This window comes from Polyodon spathula, unplaced genomic scaffold (assembly GCF_017654505.1).
Source record: "Polyodon spathula isolate WHYD16114869_AA unplaced genomic scaffold, ASM1765450v1 scaffolds_766, whole genome shotgun sequence".
NCBI lineage: Eukaryota > Metazoa > Chordata > Actinopteri > Acipenseriformes > Polyodontidae > Polyodon > Polyodon spathula.
This window is the reverse complement of record NW_024472254.1, coordinates 364,126-390,818: the sequence shown is the minus strand read 5'-3', so window position 1 is coordinate 390,818 and position 26,693 is coordinate 364,126. Positions and strand designations below refer to the sequence as shown.

The following is a 26,693-nucleotide window of genomic DNA, read 5'->3' as shown; positions in this document are numbered from 1 at the left end:
TGGAGCTGAAAAATATTGATACTGTATCTAAGATTGGAAGAAAGGAAACAGTTACATTCACAAGTCAAGACTGGGCTCAGAAAAGACTGAAACATTTAATTCCAAGAGCCTCCTGAGGAAAGAGTGCCCTGCTTATACCCAGGGGTGCTGTAGATGGGTTCAGTTTGTGTGCAGAGACTGATCTGATTTAGAGAGCTTTACAGCTGCAGGTCATTCCTCCATCAACACTGAGCAACGTTACCGAGCCGCTACCCCAGGATAACTAATTGCTAAATAAATGAGAATGGGCATTGCTATACACGCAGCAGCACAGTGTACCAGATTAGATGAAATGGCCACTCAACCTTGGAATCAGGTTAGGAGGTTGAAGCAGCTGCAGAAGCCTTGGTTCCTCGCCACCTGCTTGTGCTTGGGATGTAAACCCTGCACTTTCGTTTTCAGATTCAAGAGTCGGTTCGAACGAAGGCTCACTGTGAGTCACTGTGGTCTTATTAAAAGGGTGTGTTGAGAGGCTCACGCTTCTCTTGCAGTGCATATGAGCGTCTCTTCAATTCTAATGATTTCAGCCAGCGCCATGCTTCTTTTCACTCTTCAGTAACCTTGTCTTTCTGCCACCTGCCAAAGCATGCCTCTTCCATTATGTTCTGCAATCTGGATCATAGAATCAATTAAATTCAACATCGAAGTTTGCTGTAGAGAATTGCTGTTTGCAAGTAGTGGAAAATCCCATGTTAGATTAATCCCATGATAGATTAATCCCATGATAGATTAATCCTATTGGATTCTATGTTGTCTTGACGGATTGCTAATAAAAAAAAAAAAAAAACTTCATTTGGAGGTTGATTTGATCAACCTATAGTCGGCCAGATTAAGCCACGGGTGGATTTTTTAGAGCATTTTACAGCACTGTACATTGCACTGACCACCTGTCTGCGGTTATCCTGGGATTCCAGCAAGCTCGGCCCATCACTGCTCTTTATCTATTAGAAAACTAAACGGGCTTTAAGAAGCTTTGTTGAGCAGACTGTCACAAAAATGCAAAGATGAACAAAAAAAAACGCCCACCTTTCAGGCAGGCTTCAGCGAGAGAAGATCTGCCCTTGCAAAAGACGGCTTTACAATGCATTAAAACGAGTTGAAAAAAACTGTTTGACTCTAATTTAAAAGAGCACTTGTTTCAAGCCTGTATTTATCTGTGCAGAATAAAGCAATAGTGACACGATGGCTGAAGAGTTTCACACAGTAATTTACAAGGCAAACCGGAATCTGGGGAGGTCATGCCATGCTTACCCACAAGGAGGCCTGTATACCAAGTTCCACAAGCGGGCAATCTCACAGACAGCAGTAGGGAAGCAGGGTAATGTACAAATCCAGCTGGGGGAAAAGATATCTTCTTGAATAGAGTCAAAGTAGCTTGATAGACTAATTACTGTTAAAGAAAACTTAATTAAAAACCTTTCAAGGGGCTTGGGTTTATGAGTCGGCACTAAATATAGAGAGGAATCATGCGTGGTTACATTTTAATAAAGAGACGGGACGGGGGGGGCTCTGGGGCAATAGCTCTCCTACAGGAAGGAGAAGCAAGAAGTTCGATCCAGATTAAATAGAGTGCGGCATTGCTGGAAGCCAGGTCGGCTGTGTGTCACACCGTCTGTGACACTGGCAGCAGGCACTGCAGTCCATGGGAACAGGAATGCTAAGCTAGCAGGTACTCAAGGGGTTACTTGCAGAAATATTTTTTGAATGGTCCTCTACTGGAACACGTACTGTGTAACCAGGCCAGAGAAGAGGAGAGCTGCGGGCGGCTTCCTGATTAAAGTGTCAACGCAACTCCCCATGCATTTAAAAAACAATGGTGGCTGTTGTTAGTAGCAGCTGCTGGTGGTACGCCTAATGAAAGCCAAAAGGGACTGCGAGCCGAGGCACAGTTAATTCTCTGATCCCCGACAATTAAAATGATTCATGGAACTTAGCCGAAGCACCGCTGCGCGCTGAGGGAAGCAATAAAAACAGAAGCCCTGATCCCAGCACAAAGTTTTGCCAACAGTCTTGAATACGGCTGCTTTTTCAATCTCCAGCACAACAAAGAAATAAAATAAAAACTCAATTAAAAAACAGATACCGGAGAATGCCTTTGAAAGCTTCTCTCGCTGTCCGAGCGGTGGCATAACGTGGGTTCTTCTTTTTGCCCCAGAGTGTTTCGACTCGTACGCGGGCAGCTTGAGCAGTTCTTCTCATTTTCAGCTAGTTTTCTTTACTTTGCATCCATTCTTTTTAACGTGGGCGCCGTCTTTTGATTTTCATCACATCTTATAATGCTGAGCAACAGACTCTCTCTGCAAACGCTCTTATAGACCACTGACCTCTCAAGACAGGTTAGATCCCAAGCAGCACATTAAAGAGGTAGGCCATTTACTGTAATAACTGAGTAAGGGAGGAACACAATGGCGCCATGCTTAAATCTATAAGAGCCTTGAATAGCCAAGAGACGAGGTCATTGAAAGAAGGAAGCATTAGCCCCATGATTATTACATGTTGTCCTCATCCTGAACTGCATTCAACTCCACTTTTACTGCTTTAACTAGAATAAGAAAGCAGAGCAGGGCCCCCTTATGTTTGTCCCCAGCCTGCACTTAACTACCTCAATGGGGTTGGGGGGGGGGCGTAGCTTCTTCAGGGTCCACCCTGCTCACCTAGCCTCATCAGATCAGTTTCTCTTTCATATCAATTCTTGAGTTCTCATGCTAGGAGAATGCTGTGCCTCCTCTTCCACAGTGTCATTGGTGGGATCTCTTTAGCTGAACATCCCTTTCACACAAAACAGCAACGCCACCTACTGGCTGCTTTCACAATTGTCAAAGTATGGTTTGTACACTGTCCTGATTTACAGTTTACAAAAACATGTACGTGCGTGCTAGCTACCAGGTTTAAAATAAACCCAAACCATGCAGTTTGATATTCAAGATATTCAAGAGAGAGATGCTGCTTCAACCTTCTGGATATGAGAAACCCCCACCCCAACAGTTTCACCTGCATCATCATTATTATTATTATTACTCACTTTTTTTTTTTTTTCAATCCAGGGCCCATCTTTATAACACTTCACAGAACACAGCTGCATTGCAAACTGTGTCTTTATTATGGGAATGCGGGTAGAAATGGGAGCCCTATAAACAGATCTTCTAACAGTTTAGCACAGTAAATGTGAACAGTGATCCTGCAGTTTTCCCATGTCTTTAAACATGTTTTACCATACCTCCCAGGGTTCAGCAATGCTTCCCTATGCTTTACCATACCTCCCAGGGCTCAGCAATGCTTCCCTATGCTTTACCATACCTCCCAGGGCTCAGCAATGCTTCCCTATGCTTTACCATGCTTTCACTGTGCTTCATCACACTTGGCTTTGCTTTTAGTAAGGGAAACTTTATTAAGGGAAGGCCCCACTTGAACAGACTGAGCACTACGCAGCACTATTACCCCTCCTGCTGTCGTAACCAAAGTGTGTCCTTGTTCACACAGCTGGTCAGTGTGTTACAAGCACCTCCCACTAACACAGATATCCCTTCCATTCTGCAGCCCTGTTGTAAAAAAATCAATCTCTCTCCGAGTCTGTCTTTATACTTTAAACTGTGTTTATTGTTGTGCTGCTAATACTGATTAAAACACAGAACTACTGACTAATATATTGACTTTCCTTCTACATGACACAACAAGCCCCGCTTTCTACTGATGCGCAAAATGGATTTTCTATTGATTCCCCAGCCCAGGAATTTGTTTCGTTTTTCACGCCCGGGGGTTATGTTCACACACAAAGCCACACGGCTGGGCTGAAGATGCAAATCGTTTTGAAAAGTAAGGTTGAGAAACTCCGCACTCAGATTAATGCAAAGGAAATACTGGAGAAACGCTGGTGTGTACACCTCTGTCAGAAAACTTTTTATTATTATTTTTGAAACAGTTTTAAGAATATACAGCACCGTGTAGAGTATTAGTGTCAGTATTGGACCTTCTTTAGAAATGGTCAATAAAATAGATATTTAACCTGCAGGTACAAATAAAACAATACAGGAAACAACTTGAATAATAGGATTTATTTGAGGCATTCAAAATGCACTATATTAAATGGTCTGGCAATCAACTTTTGTAACAAGCATCTTTCAAAAATGTTTATGCATATATATATATATATATATATATATATATATATATATATATATATATATATATATATATACACACACACACACACGAGAGCGTCATATAAACAGTGAAGAGGACATTTTGTTCCAGGCTATATTTCCAGCAGTAAAGACACTGTTGGTCTGTGATACTGGTGTGACTTACTGCTAGAACCCTAACTATAAAAATCAATGCTTTTATTACAATGAGTACAACAGCACTTGGGCTGCACTATTATAAATGATAAACACTGTGTGTGTTTCTCAAACAACCTCCAACACTGTTTAGATATACTGACACTTCACAAAAAAACACTTTCTAATGTTACCTTTAAAAGTCAAGGTAAATCAAGTAAAAGGCGTGCAGGGAGTCACTTTCGTGAAGGGTTAAAATAAATTTCAAAAGCCAGGATAAAGCACCACACTGTGTCTCTCGCTAGTGTACACTGCCAGTCACAGGCAACTACAGCTAGTGTACACTGCCAGTCACAGGCAACTACAGCTAGTGTACACTGCCAGTCACAGGCAACTACAGCTAGTGTACACTGCCAGTCACAGGCAACTACAGCTAGTGTACACTGCCAGTCACAGGCAACTACAGCTAGTGTACACTGCCAGTCACAGGCAACTACAGCTAGTGTACACTGCCAGTCACAGGCAACTACAGCTAGTGTACACTGCCAGTCACAGGCAACTACAGCTAGTGTACACTGCCAGTCACAGGCAACTACAGCTAGTGTACACTGCCAGTCACAGGCAACTACAGCTAGTGTACACTGCCAGTCACAGGCAACTACAGCTAGTGTACACTGCCAGTCACAGGCAACTACAGTCTCTGCAGTGTTGTTGTTGAGAGGGGTTTCTGTTTAGAATCGCACTGCAATGGGATGTTCTGAAGGCAACCTGGTTCTCTGATGACAGTTTGGTGCGTTGGGTCAGGCTCAGTGACTTCCAGAGCAAATCCCACAGTTGATTTATTAATGGAATCACAAAAATCCCCAGTGTTTAATTGTGTTTAGAAAGAACCCTGACTGATAGAATGGAAATCGAGAGTTATTCTGTAACACTTGGCAACGCTAGCTATTGAACCCCCCGGCACACCCCCCGGACCACGTCAGCATCTGTTAAAAAATAAAAGAACTGTACAATTGTTGAACACCACAGCCTAGCGGGGACAATTTTGTCAAAAGTGTAACATGCAAAATCGCAATCGAGGTGTTAAATCCGTTTCTTATAACCACCGAAAGGTCGGAACAAAATCCAGTTTGCTGCTCTTGAATGCAGGGCTGGCCGCCTCTCTCTGTAGCGCAGATCGGCCGCGTTAGTGTTTACAGAAGATAAATCACAGCTCGCTGTGCAGCTGTGCAGCGCTCGCCCTCAGTTGCTGCAAGCTGGGCTTCATGAAGACCCCCTCCATGGCTCTCCAGAAGTTGTGCTGGCTGGCCTGAGGCATGGCGTGGACCTCGCGCTGCCCGTTGATGGGCCGGCCGTACTGCTCGCCGGTCACTGACAGCAGGGCGTCGGTGGCAGTGTGCCTGAGCCGGACCGCCTCCTCTCGCTCCCACACCTCCCCTGCGCACAGCACCGTCCAGTCGTCCAGCAGGTCCCCCTCGCCCTCGTCCCCAAACGCACTCACCTCCTGAAACGGGACTCAGCAGTGAGAATGGGAGCAAGCTTCGGAGACAGGCGACAGGTGGCTTTGACGCATTTACTAAGCTCTCCACAAACACCGCCAGTAACCCACCAAACAAGTCTGCTTTTTGCATTTTGATATCTTTTAAAACACTAAGCTAATTGAAAAGGGGTGTACATTTACACAGAATAGCAAAAACGAATTACACGACTGGATTTATCTCAAATACACATTTTAACGCTGCACTGTCCCACTGTAATGTTAAGTTTGGGCAATTAGGCAAAAAAAAAAAAAACAGGAAATCGTAATCCGAATTTACAAGCATCACAGACCAGTAGAAGTGGAGCTCTCTTTTAATGAGTTTATTTTCTCTCCCAAAGGGGGTAGCTGGCCAATTGTTTTTTTTTCCTTCCTACTGCAGATTTGAGAGTTTAAAACAGCCAGGAGACAGCAGGGAGCTGAAGCATGCCCTCTGATTTCTTTTTCTTTCTGGTTTCCACTTTCACTGCCCTTTTGTATTCTTACACTGTGAATACCGCTTGTTTGGGGCGACCCAAAAACACAGATCTATAGAGCCCAAGAGCAAAGGAGCAGAAAAAGAGATCCCTTTCCCTCCCTCGCAGACAACCTACCGGTACTTTCACTGTGTAGAAGCTCGTTGAAATAAAAGCTTTTCAAACTAGTTATATCCAAAAAGGTAAAGTTCATTAGTTAGATAAACCTCTGCATCTACCTTCCACGCCAAGAACAGTTTAATCATTCAGGTCCTGAAAATAATACCTGTGTGTTGTATTGAAAACAGGATTGATACACTGTAGTTATGAATCAGTTAAACTAGGAAGTATTGACTGGTGCTGTGCTCTGCTATAATAGTGACTAGTGAAGAATACGAAAACATCATTTTTTTTAAGTAATTTTCTGACCCTGAAAGTTGAGGCTGTTTCCTGCCTCTAACCCTGTCGTGTTCTAGGGCGTGTGTTTACAGGACCTGGTTGGAAGATAACGGGGATGTGAAGCGGTGGCTGTGCAGGTTGCGCCCGGTGTTGACGTGTGTGAGCCGGATGGTCTGTCCGCATTTAACCGCGGCTCCCCGCTGGCACACCGTGTTGCTCTTCCCCCGGACAGTCCAGTAGCTGTTGCTGTCGTCAACGGTGGTCACTCCGGTCACCGACTGCTGACCGCTCCCTGGAACACAACCAGACCCATTATCAGGGCATTAGGAAATGAGAACTAACTGATTCGCAGTTTGTGGAGAATTCGGAATAAGTAGAGATAATCGCGTTACGAACACGTCTGTGTACGGATTGGGTTCCAAAGAGAACAGATGATTATTAATAATAATAATAATAATAATAATAATAATAATAATAATAAATGCACTCAATCACAAAGTGTGTTTTATAATTCCATTTTTACTTACCAGAACCGTACCTGACATCATGTGAATGCAATCTGACGTTATGTCTAATGTTGAGTAATTTCACCACGGAACCGCAAGTCACGGATCTGAGTTCTGTGCCCTGAGACAGAGCACACAGGCAGCAGCACACCAGCAGCGCGCTGAACACGGACTGGATCTGATTTACAGAACAGCCCATGATGACCCAGAACCGCCCTGCACTCGCCGGGTAACTAAACAGACTGCAGCACTGGAAACGAAACCGGAGAGGAGGAAGACGGGGAGTTATTAAACACACACACACACAATCAAAATCGCTGTGTTTTAAACAGCACCATCTCCTGGTCCGGCATACTAAACTGCACACCACAAACTGTAAATTGCATATTTTGAAGTTTGTACAATTAAGCACGCATGCAACGGTACGTGTGGATCACTGTACAACTTTATTATTTTTGTTTGTTTGTTTGTTTACCAAAGTATATAACACTATATTTAGTTTACGCGATCGTTTCACGTGCAGCTGCCTCGTCCAAATTACCATTAGGCAGCCCAAGATTACTGACCAACCAAAAATGACATATTTTCGGCTTGTGTGCTTGCTTGTTTGTTTGTTTGCTTGTTTGCTTGTTTGTTTGCTTGTTTGTTTGTTTGTTTGTTTGTTTGTTTGTTTGCTTGCTTGCTTGTTTGTTTGTTTGTTTGCTTGTTTGTTTGTTTGTTTGCTTGCTTGTTTGCTTGTTTGCTTGTTTGTTTGTTTGTTTGTTTGCTTGCTTGTGTGCTTGCTTGCTTTGCTTGCTTGCTTGTTTGTTTGTTTGCTTTTGTTTGTTTGTTTGTTTGTTTGTTTGCTTGCTTGTTTGTTTGTTTGTTTGTTTGTTTGTTTGCTTGCTTGTGTGCTTGCTTGCTTGCTTGTTTGCGACCCTGCCGATGCCTGCCCCCAGGTGGCGCGTCCCTCCTCTTTTCCAGTCGCAGGGTCCAGGGGTCGGAAGTTGCGTTCTTCACTCCCGGAATAAACTCATCCCGCTGAAGCTGGCAGCCATTTCTTCTTCTTCTTCAATATCTGTGTCGGCGGTGCAGGGCTGTTGCTTCTGAAATCGCTCTGCGGTTTGTGTTTTGATTTCCACTAGCAAGCCGTCGCGCACAAGGTAAATACAACACGGCTCCACGATTAGTGTTATAATACAGCTAGTTGTTTTTTTTTTGACTCACAAGGCGGACGGGCGCTGCTAAATCCTACGGCGTGATGTGTGGGTCTTGTTGTTTTCGTGGTGGATATTGCGCAAAGCAGGCCTCGTTGTTTTGTACCGGTGGCGGGGGAGAAGAAGGAGCTTGTTTGAATACGGTCGAGGCAGTTTCTGCTCGTTTTTAATGTGTGTGCGCCACACCGCTCAGCCAGAGAGCTCCTAAAATAAAGCGCATTGGGCGTGAGGGTGGTCTTGTGCGAGCAATGCCGCCGCTGCGTGCCTGCCGTTTATTTAGTCTGCCCCGTCCTTTCTCGCAGTGAAAATCCGAGTTGCAGATATTATTCAGTGCTGGGTGCGCAGTTCCTTCGCGTTGAGGTGTTACACCGTACAACACACACGCTGCTCCTGCTTGTGAAGCCTGAGCCCGACCTTCACTGCTGATACTCGCTTGACACGGGCAGGGTGTGTTTGTGCATCACCCCCGTATTCATTGCGAAGTACCTTTGAATGTTATCATAACGCCGTATTCTCCAATAACCTCATTATCAGAAAGCACTGTACATTGTGCCATAAATCGTTGGAAACCGTACAGCATCACGCTATGGCATGTGTTATTTCCACGAGCTGTACATTTCATGTGCTCTGTTAAGTCAGAAATACGACTCCATTGTTGCTGCGATCAAGACCCTTCTACAAATTCACCATCCTAGCGATCTAGCCCTAATTAAACCTCATTCTGCGTTAGGGTTAAGTGCATGCGAGACAGCATTTTTTGGTATCTTACATATTTCAGTAACTGGAAATATGGAAATAAATCTCCTGTTGCATAGCAGTTCCACCCAGTCAGTGTATAGGCAACAAGCTCAGGTGTGTCTTATTAAACTCGTAGTAAAACCAGGAACGATCAGACTGCTCTGCAGTGGGAGTCTTATTTTCACTCCTGAACTCATTTGTCTTGGTTGTGTACAGTCAGTCTCAATCGTAAGCTTTACTGTTGTTGGAAGTACAAGACCTACCATTTTATAACTGGGGGGGAGGGGTGGATAGCAAGGCACAGCTGTGTGCTTGTAGCTTTGCAAAAACAAACCTCACGCACAGGCCTTCCATTCTTCAGCACCCGCCAGCATGTCAGCCTTCGTAGAGAGCGAGGCTGAGGAGTCAGAGGAAGAGTACGACGAGGAGGGCGATGTTCAGCCCAGGAGGGCCAAGAAGTTTGCAGGAGTGCAGGGTAAGGTTGTACTGAGCACTGTGACTTAGGAGCTGAAGCAGGGTGGACGGTAAGAATGTACTGAGCACTGCGACTTGGGAGCTGAACTGTGTGTGTTGAGAGTCCTGATGTAACGCTGAACCGTGTGTGTTGAGAGTCCTGATGTAACGCTGAACCGTGTGTGTTGAGAGTCCTGATGTAACGCTGAACCGTGTGTGTTGAGAGTCCTGATGTAACGCTGAACCGTGTGTGTTGAGAGTTCTGATGTAACGCTGAACCGTGTGTGTTGAGAGTCCTGATGTAACGCTGAACCGTGTGTGTTGAGAGTCCTGATGTAACGCTGAACCGTGTGTGTTGAGAGTCCTGATGTAACGCTGAACCGTGTGTGTTGAGAGTCCTGATGTAACGCTGAACCGTGTGTGTTGAGAGTCCTGATGTAACGCTGAACCGTGTGTGTCCTCTTCAGAAGAGGAGGAGGAGGAGGAGGAGGAGGAGGAAGAGAACCCAGAAGACCAGGACGAGCACGGGAACCTCCGGGGGCTGATCGACGATGACGTCGTGGATGATGAGGAGGAGGAGGAGGAGGAAGATGATGATGAAGGAGCCAGCGACTCTGCGGAGGAGGTTGGGCACCGGAAGAGAAAACGCAGTACGTTCCTCTGCCAGGCTCCACTGTGCATGCACTGAAAAGCTGTCACCCCAGTGGAGTGTCGGCTGGCTTCACGGATCCTGAGTAGCACAAGCTAACCATTGACTGGCTCATCCAGGATTTGTGTGAAACTAGACGTGTTTTTAACAGACGTATTGCAAATACAGATTTCGTTCATTCCTAAACCCCTTTTCCCACTTAAAGAAAAACGGTGCCTGTATCATCTCCTCCTTCTGTATATATCTATATGTTTAAAATGATTTTTCTTTTTAGGTTTTGATCGCCTGGATGATGATGATCTTGACCTCATTGAGGAAAATTTGGGAGTCAAAGTGAAAAGGGTAAGAGCAGATTGTATTTTGTGACGCATTGGTGACTGAGGGACCATACATCTCTTACTGTTGCATTTATTGTATGTGTTTCTATGTAGTTTTTATATGCGGTTGGATAAGGGAGTGGTGTAGGTATTTCAAGTTGAAATAATAGTGCAGTCCACACTGTATCGCTCAGAACAGCGGTGCATTTGGCAGATTTATCTAACTTGAATTGCAAATTTATGAACAGCTGTGGATTATGTAACGGCTCAAGCAAGGGCACATTGAAAATCCTGCAGAAAGCATTGCTTGTGAATACAGCCCTGACACGTCCTGTCAAATAACCAGCGCCCTGGGATTATGTATGAAAATGATGTATGAGGTGCGGTGTGGTTTGTCAAAGGTTTGTTTTTTCTGGCTGAGTTGCATAGCCCTGCAGTACATCCTGACTTTGCGTAGTATTAGAAGTATTTGCATGAAAGGGACAATACACCTGCATATTGTGGAGCATGACCAGAGCTTGACCAGCCCCTTTCCTTGAACAGATCTCCACTATCCGTACAGGGATATTTTATATCTCAGGTTGTAGGGTTATTAATAGGAGTCGTTCATGCAGCTATAAGGTGGGAACAACTTAGCATCAAACTCCCTGATTGTATTAAATAGTGTGTATTGAATCCTGAGGCTAGGGTTAGTTTCCAGCTGCTGTGTCTATCCAGGAAGTTCTTGGTGATCTCCGCTTGCTTCTTCCTGCAGCAGAAGTAGGGTTAGTTTCCAGCTGCTGTGTCTATCCAGGAAGTGCTTGGTGATCTCCGCTTGCTTCTTCCTGCAGCAGAAGTAGGGTTAGTTTCCAGCTGCTGTGTCTATCCAGGAAGTGCTTGGTGATCTCCGCTTGCTTCTTCCTGCAGCAGAAGTAGGGTTCGTTTCCAGCTGCTGTGTCTATCCAGGAAGTGCTTGGTGATCTCCGCTTGCTTCTTCCTGCAGCAGAAGTAGGGTTAGTTTCCAGCTGTTGTGTCTATCCAGGAAGTGCTTGGTGATCTCCGCTTGCTTCTTCCTGCAGCAGAAGTAGGGTTCGTTTCCAGCTGTTGTGTCTATCCAGGAAGTGCTTGGTGATCTCCTCTTGCTTCTTCCTGCAGCAGAAGTAGGGTTCGTTTCCAGCTGTTGTGTCTATCCAGGAAGTGCTTGGTGATCCTCCGCTTGCTTCTTCCTGCAGCAGAAGTTCCGGCGTGTGCGAAAGATGTCTGACGATGAGGATGAGGAGGAAGACGAAGTCCGTGAGGGCCACGAGAAGGACCTGATCGCAGAGGAGATCTTCCAGGGGGCGGAGGGGGAGGAGGGGGAGGTGATCGAGGGGCCCATCCACGGACACGACGAGGATGAGGAGGAGGAAGACGAAGAATCCGGTACAGCGTCAATTTGGGAGAAATCCCCTTTGATCACGATTTACGTGACATTTTTAGAAATTTGAAACCAGTTTGTGTGAACTCTGTGCACTTCTAGAAGTTACCCTGCCATTGCTTTGAAAAAAACATATATGCCTTATAAAATAGATACACAGGTAAGAAAATTAACATGGTAAAATTGTATACAGGGACTGAAGGGCATATATTTACGTTGCTTTGCAGCATGGTTTGCAAAACGTTAGCTGTCAATCTTCCATCACATTTTGCTTATTGGTGAAAACATTTCTACCTTTTGTGTTTTCAGATATTGATGACTTCATTGTGGATGATGATGGCCAACCCCTAAAGAAGCCAAAATGGAGAAAGAAGCTGCCAGGATACACAGACGCGTAAGTACAAGTGACTTTTACCACTTTAGATTTCAACGACGTGCCTGCCTTGTGCCCCTCGTGCGCAGTGCTAGAGCTACACTTTTAAACAGCCCAAGAGTACTCTTATTCGTTCGTGTTGCCCGGGAAGCCCTTCGTAGCTGCCCCTGTCTGTGTGTGAGTGAGTCCAGCGCTAGCCTGGCAGCAGCAGTTTTTTTCTGAGATGCTCGTCTCTCTGCAGGGCTCTTCAAGAAGCCCAGGAGATCTTCGGCGGGGACTTTGATTTCACAGAGTTTGAGCACGAGGGCTACGACGATGTGGAGGAGGAAGAGGAAGAGCCCGAGGATGAGGCGTGGGACCGGCCCAAGAAACAGACCAAGAAGAGGGTGGGCCGCCGCAGCATCTTCGAGATCTACGAGCCCAGCGAGCTGGAGAGCAGCCACCTGACTGACCAGGACAATGAGATCCGCTCGACGGACATGCCTGAGCGCTTCCAGGTGGGTGTGTCTGTGTGCTCAGGAGCTTGTGTCAGGGAGCCGTCCTGTGAAGGGAGAAGACCTGCAGTGAAGTTACTTTGAGTAATCCTCTAACTTCAAACACTCAAATCAGGTAGGATCTGATGAATGTGGGGATGGAAAGAAGACTCACATTGCATAGCAGTTTGATCCATTCCTGGATTTATTCTGGGTTTAAGACACACCTGAGCTTGTTACTTATGGACTTTTGGCTAGTCAAGCTCGTACTAAAAACTGGAATGAGTGCAACTGCTGTGCAATAGGAATCTTATTTCCATCCTTGCAAAATGACACAGGGGGACAGGTACTATACTTTCTGGACTGGGGCACATCATGGCTTTCTGCATTGAGGTTATGAATATTTGATCTTCTTTTACCTTCATCTTCTCCAACTGCTCACAGACTAGTGCGCAATGAGGGAGAAGCCTTGCTGTGTTTTGTACAGACAGTTCATACTTGTGAATCTAAATGCATACTTCAGCTAAAATGCATGCTTCCCTGCATTTTTCTCATTGGAAATGGCTTCTTTCCCAGCTGCGAACGATACCGGTGAAACCAGCAGAAGATGACGAGCTGGAGGTAGAAGCTGATTGGATCTACAGGAACGCCTTTTCCACACTTACCATCTCCATACAGGTAATGGTACAGTTGGTACTGCTTTTAATCTGGGTCCAGAGTAAGTTGCTGCTATATAGCACCTGTGTTAATTGTGAACCATTGTCTTGAATGTTGAGCACATTCATGCTGAGTGTTCGTGGAGTCTCTCTGTTCATTTAATTCTGTATTACAGGAGAGCTCGGACTACCTGGATCGTGGCACAACCAGTAACTTCAGCAGGAAAGGCCCCAGCACTATCCAGAAGATCAAAGAAGCCCTCAACTTCATGAGGAACCAGCACTTTGAGGTATGCCTGTCCCCAGCCACGGTCTCTGGACGTTCAATGAACTTTTAAGCTAGGTAGGGGGATGAGTTTAATGCAATAACTGAGCTGCTGATTAAAACGTGCCCTGCTTTCATTCAGAATTTATGCTCTTGTGCACATTGCAAAACGTCTCTGCAAAATCTACAGGTTTTAATACAAGCTTGATTAGCCACAAGCTCAGGTGTGTTTTATTAAAGGCTCATAGCTTTATCTGTGCTGATCCTTCTATCCTGTAATATTTATCTTGGTGTGTGGCAACTGCTTTGTTAGAGGCTTGGTTCAGACACACACGTAGCCATGTGCTTTCCTCAAGAGCTGTCCGATTATGATGTGATGCTTGCACTGGTTATTACGATCAGGGCTGGCTCACATTCTGCTTAAGGGCTTGTCTTAGGCTAGTTTTATGATCTGGTCACATTTTATTGTGCCTTTTTAAAACTGAATGTATTAAAGGCTCAAGTTTAAACAAGCCTTGCCCTGGTTCTCTTTCCCTTCACTAGGTCCCATTTATTGCGTTCTACAGAAAGGAATATGTGGAACCGGAGCTCAATATCAACGATCTGTGGAAAGTTTGGCAGTGGGATGAAAAGGTAACTAAAACTGCGTGAAAACCCACCCAAACCCACGCCTGCGTGACGGAACCACAATATCTCCTGCTTGCTTTTCACAGTGGACTCAGCTGAAGACCCGCAAGCAGAACCTGACCCGCTTGTTCCAGAAGATGCAGGCGTTCCAGTTCGAGCAGATCTCCGCCGATCCAGACAAACCGCTGGCAGATGGGATCAGACCTCTCGACACTGCAGACTTGGAGAGGTAAGCTGGGAATGTTACTGCTGGCAGGGCCACAGCTGAGAACCCCGACGCCTGGGTAGCTGTGTCATTGTAGGCATGTATTGCTGGATGGTGTTTTACATGTTGTGGATGTGATCCTGGTTTCGGTATAATATATCAAATATACTGTGTATGTATGTGCATCTCCAGCAGTGTGCTGTTTAGAGCCACTGCTAGGGTAGCTGAATCTGTACTATTGGGTCTATATCTTGCAGTAGATCGTTTTTTTTTTTTTTATCTTCCAGATTAAAAGATGTCCAGTCCATTGATGAGCTGAGAGACGTCTACAACCACTTCCTGCTGTACTATGGTCGTGACATTCCCAAGATGCAGAATGCAGCAAAAGCCAGTAAAAAGAAACTGAAGAAAATCAAGGAAGTTTCCGAAGAGGATGGTAAGCCCGGAGGGGGGAAAATTAATTTTTGTTCTGGTGAAAATGAAATGGATTTCATTCTGTCTTCGGTATTTAGATGCTGTGTGTACATGTGTAGTTCTGCCACGTGTTTTAAAGTACTGTTGCAGGTGTAGAAGCCGCCCACAGGTAATGGGTACAAGCCTCGCCCGTTTGAATTGGTGCTGTTTCCATGCAGTCTGCTCGTGGTGTTAAAAGGGATTCCTCTCTACAGGTGAGCAGGATGCTGAGGTAGAGGAAGAGGAGGAAGAGGAGGAGGAGGGACGGAAAGGACCTGATCTGAAGCTGGCTTCTCGCAGAGACATGTACTCGATCTGTCAGACTGCAGGGCTGGGTAAGTCCCCACCACTCTGTTTCTGTCTTGAAAACCTAAACTCAGTTTTGTTTATTTTTTATTCACACGGCCCATTTTTGTTTTCGCGCAGATGGTCTTGCCAAAAAGTTTGGTCTGACTCCGGAGCAGTTTGGTGAGAACCTGCGAGACAGCTACCAGCGGCACGAGACGGAGCAGTTCCCAGCTGAGCCTCTGGAGCTGGCTAAGGATTACGTCTGCAGGTAAGGCTGCAGCGTACTGTACACTGAACTGCCCTCGCAAAGAAGATGAATATTGAGGGGTGTTTGACCGTAGTTACTCTGTATTGATTCAACCAAACCAAAGACCCCGATCTAAACATTAATATTAGCCAGTCCGTGATCAGTGCTGATCGTGGTCTGTGAGAAACCAGCTCGAGTTGGAAATGACTCCTATTGCACAGCAGTTTCACGCTTTCCAGGTTTTATTTAAAGCTTAATTAGCCACAGTCTATAGGGTAACAAGCTCAGGTGTGTCTTTTTAATTAACTCCCAGTAAAAACAGGAATGGATCAAATTGCTATGCAGTGGGAGTCTTGTTTCCATCCCTGAAACTGTAGATCATTTAAAACTTACAGTTGAAACTGAGTAAGCAAAGGCAATTTCAGAACAGAATTAGTTCCAAACTTGCCTCTCTGGGTTCTGGTTTGTAACAAACCCCTGGGATGTTACTGGAGGTTCAGCCCTGCTTCCTCGTGTACAGCATCCTGTAAATCTGACAGCCAGATCCTTGCTTCTCCAGTCAGTTCTCAAGCCCGGAGGCCGTGCTGGAGGGGGCGCGTTACATGGTGGCCATGCAGATCGCTCGGGAGCCTCTGGTTAGACATGTGCTCAGACAGACGTTCCAGGAAAGAGCCAAGATCAACATCAAGCCCACCAAGAAGGGCAAGAAGGTAAGAGCTCTCAGATTAACCACATTGACAGTGATTTCTATGTGCATGTCCTTTGCAACAACAGCAGCATAATCACAGTCCCAGTGGAGAGGGTGCAGGCACAGCATTTCTTTCAAGTTAGGAGCTGGAGTAGAGCCATTTGTGTGAAGAATCATGTTTAGAGGTTGAACCCTTATTTTGTTTAATTGTAGGAAGTGGATGAAGCCCACTATGCTTATTCATTCAAATACCTGAAGAACAAGCCAGTGAAGGAGCTGAGTGGAGACCAGTTTCTCAAAATGTGCCTGGCAGAAGAGGAGGCGTTGCTGGCCATAGACATCTGCATTGATATGAAGGGAGTCAAAGGGTAGGCTTGCTGTTAAGCTGCAATGCAAACAAGCTTGCTGTTTATAAAGCTTGCAAATGAGATGCTAATCATTGCAACGCTTCTGCCAGAGCACTTCCCTGCTGTCCCTTTAATATATCACTCTTCCGCTGCGCTGTTTCAGGTACAGCGAGCAGACGTATTTCGACGAGATCAAGCAGTTCTATTACCGTGATGAGTTCAGTCACCAGGTTCAGGAATGGAACAGGCAGAGAACCCTGGCCATTGAGAGAGCACTGAAGCAGTTCATCTACCCGCAGATGGCCAAAGAACTCAAGAACAAGCTGATCTCCGAGGCTAAAGAGAACATCATCAAGGTACCCTTAATATAAAGGAAATGTGGTTGGAAGTACAGAGTTAAGAATATTCTGACAGCCTACACAGAAAGCTGCTAATATAGGGATGGGGAGTAAGACTCCCATTGCATAGCATTCCTGTTTTTTTTTGTTTGTTTGTTTTTTTTTATTGGGAGTTTATTAGGACACACCTGAGCTTGTTAGCTTTACCTAGTCCCGCTGGTAATAAAACCTGGAATGAGTGAAACTGCTATGCAATAGGAGCCTTACTTAGTCCCCTGTAATAGACAGTAACTCCTCTCTCCTGACTCCCAGGGCTGCAGCAGAAAGCTGTATAACTGGTTGAAAGTTGCTCCATACCGCCCGGATCAGCAGGTGGAAGAGGACGAGGATTTCATGGACGACAATCCGGGCAAAGGAATGAGAGTGATGGGAGTGGCCTTCGCTCCAGGCAGGTCGGTTAAGCTGTCAATGCTGGCTTGCGTGTCTGAATTGCTGTAGCTGCTGTATATAAATGCCGGTAACGTCTGTCTGCCCCCTCTGCAGGGATACCCCTGTGTTCTGCTCCCTCATTAACGGAGAAGGAGAAGCCACTGACTTCCTGCGCTTGCCATACTTTTTGAAGAGAAGGAATGCGTGGCGCGAAGAAGAAAGAGAAAAGAAGGTGAACGTTGATTTAACTGCATTGCCTTACTGTGGGCAGTTCGGCTTGTGTGATCGGCAGACAGGTTTTTCTGTCGTGGTATCTTTCAAGAGAGGCTCACGTGTTGGTAATGTGTTTTTTTTTTTGCACTTCCCAGTTGCAAGACCTAGAAACCTTGAAAAAGTTCCTGTTGAGCAAGAAACCGCACGTGGTTGCTGTTGCAGGAGAAAATAGGTAAGAGCAAATGTAAATCTGTATGTGCAGTTCAGAAGTGTCTCTGAAAAAAGGACTAGCAGACCGTTGTGAAATGAACCAGTTTGTTACTTTAACTTAAGGTTCTGCTTCTCTGGCTGCCAGAGTCATGTCAGACTAATCTTTAAAGTTGAATTAATCTCTAGATTTTAAATGTGCAGGGTCCTGTTTTTAAAGGAGTGCAGATGTTTTGGGCAGCAGCCTGTTCGTTGAATGCTTCGTGCTTCTCTGTATCAATCCCTAGGGATGCCCATATGATCATGGAAGATATCAAACGAACCATCAACGAGCTGGAACAGGAGCAGCAGATTCCCACCATCGGCGTGGAGCTGGTCGACAGTGAACTGGCTGTGCTGTACATGAACAGCAGGAAATCAGAGGTGAGCGAGCAGGCTGTCTAACACCAGGCTTAAAAAGGGTGGCTTTGAAGCCGACGCCATTGGGGATCCAGCATAGTCTAGCTGTGGAGCCCCTTGAGCCAACATGGAGTGCATAGGGATCTGCCGTATATCCAGTCACGACACAGCAGGGAATACTGAAAATGCTTTTTTTTTTTTTTTTTTTTTCGTGCAGGATTATCTTTCATTGCCTCCCTTGTGAGTTTTAGGGGCCCCTACATGTCTTAACATGTATACAGGCGGTGCACATAGCTGCTTTTTAATTCACAGGAATGCTTAATTAAAAAAACAAAGGGAGCTTGGGTGCTTTCATAAAGCTGCTGCCGCTGCTACTTGGACTCTCGCAACGCCTGCGTTACGAGAGGTTTCCTCGTGATCGACCATAATAGACCAGTTTGCGGTCGTATCTCAAAACATGTAAGATTTTAAGGCTCCACCTTCGTTACGTTCTATTTAAATATCTCCTGGAAAATTGTAGCTAACAGCTGTTCACCAGTGCACCTCTCACAAGTCCTATATCTTTCTGTATATTCAAGAATGACTTCAGAGACTACCCTCCATTGCTGCGACAGGCAGTATCGATCGCTCGAAAGATCCAGGACCCTCTGGTGGAGTATGCCCAGGTCTGCAGCTCGGATGAGGATATTCTGTGTTTGAAGCTACACCCTCTTCAGGTAACTATTGCTTTTATTAGTAATGACTATTACTTTTGATAAGCAGTAGGTGATGTATTTGATGAGGTCAGTCTAACAAGTGAGTGTTTTAATGTATATGGGAAAACGCACCGTACAGTATGTATTGAACATATATCCGATATCTATAAACTAATTCTCAGGATATTCTTTTTGTGGCAGGATTCCCCTACGTTGTTTTAACATGTTTTTGAATGCCAGGTTTTCATTCGTCTTTTTCATTGTCCTCTAGGAACATGTGGTGAAGGAGGACCTTCTGAGCGCTCTGTACTGCGAGTTTATAAACAGAGTTAACGAGGTGGGAGTGGATGTGAACCGGGCTATCGCTCACCCATACACTCAGAGCCTGGTCCAGTATGTCTGCGGGCTGGGGTCTCGCAAAGGGTCTCATCTCATCAAGGTGAGGACCAGGCCAGTGAGTCTTAAATGAGCGCTCTGGTGCCTGGTGCCCTAGGAACAGCACAGTCCAGTGCAAGTTCTCTGTACCCGCTGATCTCACCTCCTTTGTGTCTATTTGCAGATCCTGAAGCAGAATAACACCAGACTGGAGAACAGGACCCAGCTCGTCACAATGTGCCACATGGGACCAAAAGTATTCATCAACTGTGCGGGCTTTATCAAAATTGATACAGCATCCCTAGGGGACAGGTGAGAGTTGTTTTAACTGTCTGTCATATAAAACAGACCACGGGATTATGTACTGATGAAAAATGCATTTAGCCTTGATGTCTCCAAAGTAACAGTTTGCATTCGCTGTAAGGAAAAGCTGATTTCCATCGTGGTCTGCCTATTGTAGCTTCCTGCAGTCTCAAGCAGAGCAGTAGAACACACAGCATTGGGGTTCTGTGTGCAGTCCCAGCTCTGCTCTCATTGGCTCCTGTCCCCCCAGCACTGACTCGTACATCGAGGTGCTGGACGGCTCGCGGGTGCACCCGGAGACCTACGAGTGGGCGCGGAAGATGGCGGTGGACGCGCTGGAGTACGACGAGTCCGCGGAGGACGCCAATCCCGCCGGGGCCCTGGAGGAGATCCTGGAAAACCCGGAGAGGCTGAAGGATCTGGACCTGGACGCCTTCGCAGAGGAGCTGGAGAGGCAGGTCAGTGTCGGGCCGGAGTTCCTTCAGCTTCATGCAGCTCCGTTTCCGAAATCCGCTTTGCGTTGACTTCACCCCACATTGGTGGGGCTTGATGATTCGCACTAGCCATGCACCCGTGTTTCATGACTACCCATTAGCAGAGCCCTCAAGTCTCAAACTCCTGCCACCTAGTCATTTCATAAATACTCCCTCGTTAAGGGAGGCTCTGAAAGCCTGCACTGGGTGCAAGCCCTGCGTGGCTGCTTTAAAGCCAGCTAGACAGGTTGAATATACAGTGTGTGCTGACAATGGTTAATCAGTTTGATATTCTGACTGCACTCTTTATAACAGGGCTATGGGAACAAGGGTATAACACTGTATGATATCCGTGCTGAGCTAAGCTGCAGGTACAAGGATCTAAGAGCCACGTACCGGCCTCCTAACACAGAGGAGATCTTTAACTTGCTGACTAAGGAAACGCCAGAGACCTTCTATATAGGTAAGAGAAAACCGTTCAATATTGATGTGTCTATACAATGTGTGTGTTCTGTCTAATTTGAAGCTAGATCAGATATGTTGTAACCAGAGAGTATTTAACAGCTGTAGCGTTTTCTTTTCGGAGTTCAACACCTTGTGTAATTTAATTTTTTTTTTTTTTTTAGATTTTTTTTAGATTTGATTGTAAATCCACACATGCATCCTATATTCCTATAGCTAAACTCCTCTTGAAACAAAGTGTCATATTCTTGTTGTTTTAGTGTTTTACCCTTTTTGCTCGCTGGCTCCCCCTGCAGGTAAACTGATCACCAGCATCGTGACAGGCATAGCTCACAGGCGACCCCAGGGCGAGAGCTACGACCAGGCTATCAGAAATGACGAGACGGGCCTGTGGCAGTGCCCCTTCTGTCAGCAGGATAACTTCCCTGAGCTCAGTGAGGTGAGGCCGGCGCAGCTCTTAACTAGCACAAAGAATCGGACACCTTTTTATCTTTCCAATCCTCCAACGCCACGGCCCATGCGGGAGACCTGCAGGAATGTGACTCCTGCAGTGATGTTTCCTGTGTCCCAGCATCTCCCCTTTTTCTGTTCTGCAGGTCTGGAATCACTTTGACAGCGGGTCCTGTCCCGGCCAGGCTATTGGAGTGAGGACTCGAATGGATAATGGCGTTACAGGGTTTATACCAACCAAATTCCTCAGTGACAAAGTGGTGAAACACCCTGAGGAAAGAGTCAAGGTAAGAAATGACCACGCAGCATTTAAACTCAGTTTGTAAGCAGCGCCGGTTTTATCTGTATATAATCATTATTTTAAATGAATAAAAGCCAGCGCTAAGGCTGCTGCTTTGTGCCGCGTAGGTGGGAATGACCGTGCACTGCAGGATAATGAAGATAGATATTGAGAAGTTCAGCGTGGACCTGACGTGCCGGACGTCTGACTTGATGGACAAGAGCAACGAGTGGAAGCTGCCCAAAGACACGTACTATGACTTTGACGCCGAGGCAGAGGATCTGAAGCTGGAAGAGGACGCCAAGAAGAAACAGCAGCGCACAAGTGAGTCAGGATCATTGCAGCAGCAGCAGGGATGGAAATAAACCCATGGCATAGCCAGGATTCACTACCAATGTAATGATGGAAACCCTGAAGCTGAGGGGTGGCTTCGTTACAATCCTGATAAAACCCAGTGTCTCCTTTCAATCTGTTACATTGTGGCTAATAGTAAGAACCGCTGTGGCAGTGTCGCTTTACATCTAATGCTTGAACTGGTTAATCGGGCTTATCCATGTATTGTACAGGTATCCCTAACGTCTTGTCTTTATTTCTGCAGCCTACATAAAGAGAGTGATCGCTCACCCGTCATTCCACAACATCAACTTCAAACAGGCGGAGAAGATGATGGAGACCATGGACCAGGGTGACGTGATCATCCGGCCCAGCAGCAAGGGGGAGAACCACCTGACCATCACCTGGAAGGTGGGGGAAGGCATTTACCAGCACGTGGACGTCCGGGAGGAGGGCAAGGAGAACGCCTTCAGCTTGGGGCACACGCTCTGGATAAACAATGAGGTGAGCTTCCCGTCCGTTCCCTTGCCTTGACCCTCCTCCTCAGGGTCTCGCGGAAGCACGCGGGGAACCAGTTGACCTCGTTTATCCATCTTCTTGCAGGAGTTCGAGGATCTCGATGAGATCACGGCTCGTTACGTGCAGCCCATGGCCTCGTTTGCACGTGATCTTCTAAATCACAAGTATTTCCACGATTGCAATGGTGGAGAGAGAAAGGTAAGGCATTTACTAAACAGGGTTAATGCTTAAAGGCACCATGCTGCGTGTTTGACGTCAAAGATTTGAGCGGTTTTGGGTGTGTGTATTTTGGTTGGGCGGATTTTGTTGGTGATTTTTTTTTTTTATATAATTGTTTTGCATTCTGTTTCTTTTGCAGAAAATGGAGGAGCTTCTAATAAAAGCCAAAAAGGAGAAGCCTGCGTTCATCCCGTACTATATGTCTGCCTGTAGAGAGCTGCCTGGGAAATTTTTACTGGGGTACCAGCCTCGTGGGAAGCCTAGGTGAGTCACTGTGTCTGTGACGCTGGCAATCCTGTTGTCTATGAAAGTGTCGCCTCGATGGCTGATGAATGAATGCGTGTCGCTGTCTCGCTGCAGGATAGAGTTTGTAACCGTCACGCCCGAAGGATACCGGTACAGGTCCCAGATATTCCCCTCTGTGAACGGACTCTTCCGCTGGTTCAAAGATCACTACCAGGACCCTGTACCAGGTCAGTGCGAACTTCAGAGAAAACGCATTTCCAAGAGCCAGGAGACTGCAGCAAAATTGCATTCCATGTTGGTGGCACAAATGTACCATTCACGCCTGTACACATTGATAAGATTTGAATAGCCTTTGTAAAGCTATGATGGTGCTGCTTGTTCTCTACACCACATGTGTGTGTAACTGTCGCACCCTTTTTTTTTTTTTTTTAAACAAAATCCTGCAGGTATTACTCCAAGCAGCAGCAGCAGAACTAGAACCCCAGCCTCCATGGGCACCACTCCAGCCAACATTAACATAGCAGGCAAGTAACCCACAACTGAGTTTATATAGCACTAGGAAGACCTTTCTGAACCTGATATTGATAGTGACTGGCCATTGAGAGATCTGGAATCTTTTCCAAGGAAAGCATGGAAAAGTTTCTGATGGCTCGGCAGGGATTTTAGTTCACATATCCTTGTCTTATCCCAAGATCTCCAAACAGCAGCTTCGTATTTCTGTTTCACCCCCTTTTTTTTTTTTTTATTTATTTTTTTTCCCATCCATAACTTCAAGCACTGAATCATGCCCTTCCTCAGTATTAATAATAGGGAATGTCTTTGTTTCTGTTCTTCCTTCAGACCTGACCCGCGCTGTGAACGCGCTCCCCCAGAACATGACGTCTCAGATGTTCAGCGCGATCGCGGCTGTCACGGGGCAGAGTCAGAACCCCAACGCCACGCCAGCGCAGTGGTCCTCCAGTCAGTACGGGTACAGCGGCAGTGGAGGGGGCAGCGGCGGGGGGGGCAGCAGCGCCTACCATGTACGTCACTTTCACTTTCCTCCCCCACCCCCGTTCTCTTCTGTGTAGTTTAGCATGTAGAATTATGAATGCACGATTTTACATCCTATTGATCCTCTGTGTTCGTTCTCTGGTTATTGCCTGATCCTCACAGGTGTTTTTTTTTTTTTGTGTGTGTTTTCGGCAGGTGTTTGCCACTCCAGCACAGCAGCCTGTGGCGACCCCCTTGATGACCCCCAGCTACTCGTACACCACCCCCAGCCAGCAGACCATCACCACCCCCCAGTACCCCAGCAACACCACCCCCCAGTCCTCCCACGGGCCCCCTTCCTCCTCATCATCATCCACCTCCTCCTCCAGGCACAGGCAGCAGGCAAAGTGAGTCCTTGGAGCAGGCGTGGGCATAGTGGGCTCTTCCACTCCTGGTCCTTGCTCAGAATGAAAGCTCCAGCCACACCCTGAAGTAGTTTCTTTATATCATTGTACCTGTTAAACCTGCAGTGCAGCGGCCCCTTTTCATTCAGTATAAGTGTAATCTAGAACAGTGGAGAGTTACAATGTAGATTTAATGTGTATCTTCAATTGGATGGGGAGAGGGATTGATGCAAACATGTTTAGAATGTGAAAGCACCTAGTAGTGCTGTTGCTGCATTGATTTAGTATGCATATCTTTGTATTGCTAAACACAATCACTAAACACCTTTTTGATTTGTTAAGTTACAAAATCAAAGGTGAACTTTACAAATTAGTACTTTTAAAATGGGAGCAGATTTTGAAAGAATTGTTAAAAGAACCAATTTATTTATATTTGACTTATTTCCCCTAGACAAAACTCTCATACTGCCGTGGACTGGGGTAAGATGGCAGAACAGTGGCTGCAAGAGAAGGAGGCGGAGAAGAGGAAACAGAAAACGAGGGTGACCCCGCGGCCGTCTCCCAGCCCCATGATCGAGAGCACGCCCATGTCCATCGCTGGGGATGCCACGCCCCTGCTGGACGAGATGGACCGGTAGAGGGGAGCCCAGGGGTGTCGCCGTCACAATGGACTGCTTCCTCAGGACTAAAGCGGCTTTATTTTGTGAGGAGCGGTCAGCAATGAACTGAGGCTCTGATCCTTAAACACTTTGCAGAATATGTGAAATCATCAGTGACCAACAAGCACTGGCTTCTGGCACCGGACCGCTATAGAGTGTCACTGGAATATGGTTTGCTTAGTTTTTATTTTAAGGGAGAGAATATAACTTTTTTTTTTTTTTTTTTTTTTTTAATAAGAATGGGAATGCTGAACAATTGACATACATGGAACAAGCTAATGCTGAATTGCAGTGCGTTATTTTGTTGTTTCCTAATCAGTGTCACCTTGAGCTATATAGAAAGTGCCGAAAAAACAGCAGAACAACCACCTGTGCGCTTCCCCGAAAGAGGCAGAACATGCCTCGGGGGGGGGTCTGCGTGCATGCATCATCAGAACTAATAATAAAAGAATTTCAGTATATGTTCATCTTGGGACTTTGCTTGTCATAGTAACACCCTTTTTAAGACCCTGAAAACGGGAAGAAATGGGTTTATTAAGTTCGTTCTGTCTTCTGACAGCTGACATTTTAATTTATAAGACTTGGCTGCATATCGGTTGAGTCTTGGTTTTGGGCAGATCTCCCTGCATCAGTAGTAAAGGACGCTTAGCAGCTTTTTTGACTTTACAAACCTGTATCATTTTAATGTTTTTTTTTTTTGTTTGTTTATTGTTTTCACAGTATGAGGTAGGCATGCTTTTAAAAACGACAAGGCTGTTGGTTTTCACAAGTTTTCAAAGCCATCTTCTTTCACCCTGTGGGCTGTACAATTTCAGAAATGTTTTCCTTGCATTGAAAAGGCTATATAACCCTTGTGAGTATTTAAGTTAAAGGGGATATGCAAACAGTACTGAGCAGTACAGAGGCTGCTGGCATCCAGTTGCGTTGTTCTTTATCAGTGCGTTCGAACGTGCATTTTGAAGCTTTAACGTCCTGATCAGAATTCCTATCTGAAATTCAGTTTACTCAACAAAACCCTGATGAGGAGCGACGTGGAGTGGCTTGCAAATGGTTCATGCTGTCTGCACCGAGGTTCCCTCCGTTTGCATTCCCATTGTAATCACATGAGCTGTAAGCGTGTCCTTCTCACTAATGCAGGAACTGCTGCCTGCATGTGGTGCTGGTAGAAATCTTGATGAGACTCGGTTTGTGGTATATTACTGCTGTCATGTTTTGTTTGTTTGTTTTTCCCCCTTTTGATAAAAGTAAAAATTCTACTTTTCAAAATAGTCTCCCTGCCTCCCCTTCTTCAACCTGTCCTTGCAATGTGTTTCCATATCGACGGCCTAAAGCAGGCGTGTCCACTCCCGGTCCTGCAGGGCCATTCCACTCCAGGGTTAACAGCTCTGTTGGTGAACTTCTTCAGTCTCTGGATGCAGGTTTAATTGATTCAGTTAAACGATTTAGAACAGGTTTGGAGCAAAGATCAGGAGCGTAAGAGCCAGCTTTGGCCACCCCTGGCCTAAAGCAAACCCTGGAGTGAAATAACCCAACAGTTTCAGATTTCTGTTCATTTGTGTCTAAGGTACAATGTGGAATATGTTAACACAGAGATGATCAGAAACCAGTATAAAAGGGATCTGTGCATTCAAATTGCCCTGGCAGTAATCTGATCCTTTTTAAGCAACTGTGGGTAATTCAAAGGTTTTAATATGTAATGTTGATCACTCTTGCGTGATCGTTTTGAAGTTCAAGAACCCACTGTTATGTCTTAATGTTACCAGCTTCAGCATACTAAAACCTTAACCTTGACTACTAATCTATATTACAATGTCTACAGTCTGTTTCATGTCAGCATACAGTGGTGCAGGGTGTATGTTTCTCAATGAATAAAGCCATTAAGCATGACTGACTTTTTATTTATTTATTTTTTTATATTAGTCTTTGTAAAGGGCACAATGGTCTTGCTTTACAATAAAGGATCTATACCTCATTTTTCCCACCATTGACCACAGTGAATGACTGTTCATTGTCTTCTACCCTGGGAAAATGTGTACACAGTGCTGGCATTCATTGAATTGAGTGTACATTTAGCTGTATAAAGCCCTTCATGCAGATTTCTGAATCGATGTATTTTTCATACTGTTAAGTCATGTT

The 26,693-nt window shown here is 45.7% G+C and overlaps 2 protein-coding genes across 4 annotated transcripts; one reads left to right on the top strand and one right to left on the bottom strand.

The window, feature by feature from the left end:
* Window positions 1-4,076: 4,076 nt before the first annotated feature.
* Window positions 4,077-7,488, bottom strand: sdf2 (stromal cell-derived factor 2). The gene is made up of 3 exons (XM_041241371.1): window positions 7,232-7,488; window positions 6,800-6,996; window positions 4,077-5,817 (listed from the first exon to the last, which is right to left on the bottom strand). The coding sequence occupies exons 1-3, from the start codon at window positions 7,407-7,409 to the stop codon at window positions 5,521-5,523; spliced, it is 672 nt and encodes a 223-aa protein (XP_041097305.1). The 5' UTR covers window positions 7,410-7,488; the 3' UTR covers window positions 4,077-5,520.
* Window positions 7,489-8,203: 715 nt separating this feature from the next.
* Window positions 8,204-26,444, top strand: supt6h (SPT6 homolog, histone chaperone and transcription elongation factor). 3 transcript variants are annotated; one of them, XM_041241316.1, is made up of 37 exons: window positions 8,204-8,352; window positions 9,506-9,619; window positions 10,065-10,247; window positions 10,521-10,588; window positions 11,778-11,964; window positions 12,269-12,353; window positions 12,574-12,829; window positions 13,382-13,483; window positions 13,638-13,751; window positions 14,270-14,359; window positions 14,440-14,582; window positions 14,846-14,994; window positions 15,227-15,346; window positions 15,438-15,567; window positions 16,106-16,256; window positions 16,448-16,602; window positions 16,745-16,937; window positions 17,232-17,371; window positions 17,463-17,580; window positions 17,717-17,793; window positions 18,056-18,191; window positions 18,746-18,883; window positions 19,134-19,301; window positions 19,422-19,549; window positions 19,791-19,998; window positions 20,329-20,476; window positions 20,772-20,914; window positions 21,072-21,212; window positions 21,334-21,529; window positions 21,804-22,042; window positions 22,142-22,255; window positions 22,416-22,540; window positions 22,637-22,749; window positions 22,969-23,046; window positions 23,363-23,544; window positions 23,711-23,901; window positions 24,350-26,444. In XM_041241316.1, the coding sequence occupies exons 2-37, from the start codon at window positions 9,517-9,519 to the stop codon at window positions 24,534-24,536; spliced, it is 5,199 nt and encodes a 1,732-aa protein (XP_041097250.1). In that variant the 5' UTR covers window positions 8,204-8,352; window positions 9,506-9,516; the 3' UTR covers window positions 24,537-26,444. The 3 variants fall into 3 exon arrangements, with proteins under 3 accessions (XP_041097250.1, XP_041097249.1, XP_041097248.1); XM_041241315.1 differs by having other exon boundaries at window positions 8,205-8,352; window positions 10,068-10,247; window positions 11,775-11,964; XM_041241314.1 differs by having other exon boundaries at window positions 8,205-8,352; window positions 11,775-11,964.
* The last annotated feature ends 249 nt before the right edge of the window (window positions 26,445-26,693 follow it).

Bases quoted from the DNA above. Each gene is read 5' to 3' on its own strand.
- sdf2 (XM_041241371.1), bottom strand. From the start codon at position 7,409: ATGGGCTGTTCTGTAAATCAGATCCAGTCCGTGTTCAGCGCGCTGCTG. The intron at 6,997-7,231 runs GTAAGTAAAAAT...GTTGTGTTCCAG, and splicing joins TGATGTCAGGTACGGTTCTG to GGAGCGGTCAGCAGTCGGTG. The intron at 5,818-6,799 runs GTCCTGTAAACA...GTCCCGTTTCAG, and splicing joins CCCCGTTATCTTCCAACCAG to GAGGTGAGTGCGTTTGGGGA.
- supt6h (XM_041241314.1), top strand. From the start codon at position 9,517: ATGTCAGCCTTCGTAGAGAGCGAGGCTGAGGAGTCAGAGGAAGAGTAC. The intron at 23,047-23,362 runs GCAAGTAACCCA...TTCTTCCTTCAG, and splicing joins AGCCAACATTAACATAGCAG to ACCTGACCCGCGCTGTGAAC. The intron at 23,545-23,710 runs GTACGTCACTTT...TGTTTTCGGCAG, and splicing joins GGGGCAGCAGCGCCTACCAT to GTGTTTGCCACTCCAGCACA.